This window comes from Rhamphochromis sp. 'chilingali' (assembly GCF_963969265.1).
Source record: "Rhamphochromis sp. 'chilingali' genome assembly, chromosome: 14".
NCBI lineage: Eukaryota > Metazoa > Chordata > Actinopteri > Cichliformes > Cichlidae > Rhamphochromis > Rhamphochromis sp. 'chilingali'.
This window is the reverse complement of record NC_137941.1, coordinates 30,059,958-30,063,788: the sequence shown is the minus strand read 5'-3', so window position 1 is coordinate 30,063,788 and position 3,831 is coordinate 30,059,958. Positions and strand designations below refer to the sequence as shown.

Sequence of the window (3,831 nt, the reverse complement as noted above, 5' to 3'; positions counted from 1 at the left end):
TTTCATAGTAAGGAGAAAACCCCAGATAATATCTTATAATTGTTTATATGTTATCACAATAGCACGGCATAAAGTCCATGTGGATTATGTGCGTCATTATTCAAGTTATTGTTTGTTTTTTGTGTTCAACAAAAATGATATTGGAAACATATCCCTTAGTGAGAGCCATGTGTGTATTGTATGTAAATAGCAGTATAGTATATTTAAAGAAATCTGAATAACAAATACACTAAAAACAATAATTCCCCCTCCCAAACAAATACAATCTCTATCTTAAATATATATTATACATATACTATGCAAAAATAATAGATTTCTATAATATATATCTCAGACAGAGAAAAGACAACTTCTATATTGTGAAACATAATACACACATGAACACAACAGTTAAATTAAACATCACATCTACATTACACCCTTTCAACATGAGCTTTGCCAGATGTTGAGTTTTCCTTCACAGAACAATTTCGTGAGGTGTTTAGAGATTTCTTTCATTTTCAGTCCATAAACAATTGGATTAAAAAGAGGATGATATAAAACTACTTGTAAGGTCAATATAAAACGTGCAACTTTTGGCAAATTCATTTCTAGTCGAGCTACAATTATATCATATGAACACAAACCTGAAAAGCTGACTAATACAAGCAGGTGAGGTAAACAAGTCTGTGCAGCTTTTTTCCTGACCTCCCTGCAGCTCCGATAGCATATTATAAATATTTTTGTGTAAGTAAAAAGTATAAAAAGCAAAGGAAGAAATACGGTGTTAAGTAAAATAAACACACCATATATGATATATGTTGTTCTTGAGGTGTCACAGTAAAGCTTGGAAATTGCATTATTACAAAAGATTCCATTCAAAGTAAAACTGCAAATTTTATAACTCTGACTCATTACAACTGATGGCACAAGCTGACAAGCAGGCAGAAGCCAAGCTAACCCTAGTAAAACTATGATAGTTGTTTTTTTCATGATGGTTGTATATTGCAGGGGTTTGCATATAGACACATACCTGTCATATGCCATAGCTGCTAATAGAAAGAACTCTGATCCTGTTAGAGAATAATAAATAAATGCTTGAAAGCTGCATAGTGAATGAGTTGTGATCTGCTTGTCTGATAAAAAGTCAATCAAAAGTTCTGGGTAGATATTAGTGCTAAACATAACTGAGTTCAGTAACAACCCTGCAATAAAAATATACATAGGCTCATGCAGGTTTTTCTTGATCCATATGAGACACAATATAGTTGAATTGCTGCAAAGTATTAGAATATATGCTGTAAACATGATGGCAAAATACAGAAATCTGTATTTGTTCAATTCAACATGCCCACCAAAAGTTATATATGTCACATTAAATTTATCATTCATTTGGTCCATAAAAATAAATGGTCACTAAAGCAGGATGGATATAGAAGTCACACTGTGAGGGTTTCCTCAAAATACAGCCACTTTGAGACTAATTTATTTGAGCTGGACACTGCCTTAACCTCAATGGATCTCATTAAACCCTCCATGTGAACAAACAACTTCAAAAACACTGGAGACATGATGTTTTGATTGACAATATCTCGGTTTTCCTTCTGTGTAATGTAAATTTTATCAGCATTTAAAAAATAATTAAAAAACAGTCAAGTTAAGTTGGCGGGGCATGATTGCAGATGCCATGCCTTCCCTGCACGGCACCACATGCTGCGTACCGCCACACCAACGTAGTTAGCTAATCATTAGACTCAGACTCAAAGAGTCAAGAAGTTTATTGTCATTTTGTATGGTGTTACCCAGCCTGAAATGAAAAACTGTTTCTCACCAGCCTCTACGGTGCAATAAACAATACAATACAGTTAAAACATTAAATACAGTTTAAAAAGAATACGTTTAAAAAGAGCAGTAAAAAACGCAGTAATGAATTGCAACAACAGTTATGGATAAATAACATAAAATCTAAGTTCTAACACAAACTCAAGTCACATTTGTTCTGGTAGATAGCAGCAGTCCTTTCGCAGAATGGGATGGTTAAATTAGGCAGTGTGTATATCTAGGGAGTATATTGTATGTGTGTATGTGTGCGTGTGTGTAGGTAGGTGGCATTACAGTCCATTTGTTGACCTCACAGTGTAGCTGTGTGAATAGCTAACCAAACCGACTGCAGGGAAGGTAGCAGCGGCGACGAACAGGTCCAGAGGCCGACAGCAGGGAATGGGGAATGCAGCGACGAAATAGATCTTGAGGCCATCTGCGGAGAAGGAAGCACCTGTGACAAAACAGGTCCGAAGGCCATCTGTGCTGGTGAAGAAGTCCAGTCAGAGGCCTGGAAGGTGGCCTCCAACTCTGAGCCTGACAAGGCAGTGGCATGGCAACCACAGGGCCAGACGAGGCACGGCAGCCGCAAATGATTGAGCAGGTGGTGGCCCTGCAGGCTGGATGGATCCCTCGGACCCTCCAGCGTAGACTGAAGATGGCTGAAAAAGCCCCTCAGACCCTCCAGCGGAGATATGTGGCTGAACGTGCCCCTCGGAACCTTCAGTGGAGGAAGGGTGCTGAACGGGCCCCTCGGACCCTCCAGTGGAGGCAGGCTGCTGAACGGGCCCCTCGGACACTCCAACGGAGGCAGGCTCAGGACCAGCAGACACGGAGACCTCTGGCAGTGACAAGACGGAACCAGCAGGCACAGAAACCTCTGGCAGAGACGAGATGGAACCAGCAGGCGCAGAATCCTCTGCCAAAGAAGAAGCTGGTTGGAGCTCTTTAGGACAGTGGCTCTGCTCAGGCAGTAACAGCAGGATGCAGTCCTTAGCTGGTCAAATGAGCTCACTAGAGCTTCCAGCATAGAACAGAGGTGGCAGAGTTAACTCCCCTGAGCTCTCAGCAGGGACAAATCGCTGAGACAGCCTGGTTGAGCTCCCAGGAAAAACAGTTGCGCTGGCTTCTTCGTTTTCAGGGGTCCAGAGTTCGCTGTGGACTGAAACTCATTCTCTGGGGAGGCCCTGGAAAGGGTAACCGTCGCTAAGTAGGCCAGGTCTTGAGGAACAACAAAAGTCTTAATATGTGCGTCTCTCTGCTTATAATTAGTGGTTGAAAAACAGTTCTTTACAGGTTGTATAGACATAGCTTGCAGTACCGGTGGAGCAGGTGAAGGTAATGGCTGAAAAGCTGCTGGAGCTAATGTTTGACCTGCAACCAGAGCTGAAGGCAGTAGTGATGGTTGTAAATCAGGTGGTGAAGTAGAAGACTGAACTGAGGTCAGCTGGGCTGCTGACTAAAATTGAGGGCAGTTGGGCTGCTGACTGAACTGAGAGCAGCTTGGCTGCTGACTGAACTGAGGGCAGTTAACTGAGCTTCTGGCTGGGCAGCTAATTGAGCTTCAGGCTGGGCAGCTGACATAAAAAACATAGTCCCAGAGTAAACAGTCCCAAGGTCCAATGCTTTGATATCCTGAAGTCCGGCTGTGGGGTGACGCGCCGGTGGTGCGGCCGTCGCTTCCGCCTCGGTGATGGCTCCGCTGGGCTGGGCAACTCCAAGTCTGGTGGGCTGGGGAGCACATCCTTTGCCGAGCTGGCTAGGCAAGCGGTAGCAGCTGAGGGGTGAAGGTGAAGCTCATTTAGAAAAAAATGAAGGGTGAAGAAAGTCCAGAAGCCAGGGAAGACCGGAAACCATTCGTTGTAGCCGGTTGACTACAGCACGCTGGAACTCCTCCTCTGGATGATCCAGCCACAGATCACATAACTTATTCATTAAATGATGTCCTTCCGAAGCTCATCAGACAGGGCGAGTGCTGCGGGGTCCATGCAGTGGTCGCGCTGTTCTGTCATGATAGGCTGTGTGACAGGC

The 3,831-nt window shown here is 43.3% G+C and overlaps 1 protein-coding gene across 1 annotated transcript; it reads right to left on the bottom strand.

Moving 5' to 3' along the window:
• Window positions 1-423: 423 nt before the first annotated feature.
• Window positions 424-1,380, bottom strand: LOC308410459 (olfactory receptor 10J5-like; the record flags this gene model as incomplete). The annotated part of the gene is made up of 1 exon (XM_080903796.1): window positions 424-1,380. The coding sequence occupies one exon, from the start codon at window positions 1,378-1,380 to the stop codon at window positions 424-426; it is 957 nt and encodes a 318-aa protein (XP_080759922.1).
• Window positions 1,381-3,831: the final 2,451 nt, after the last annotated feature.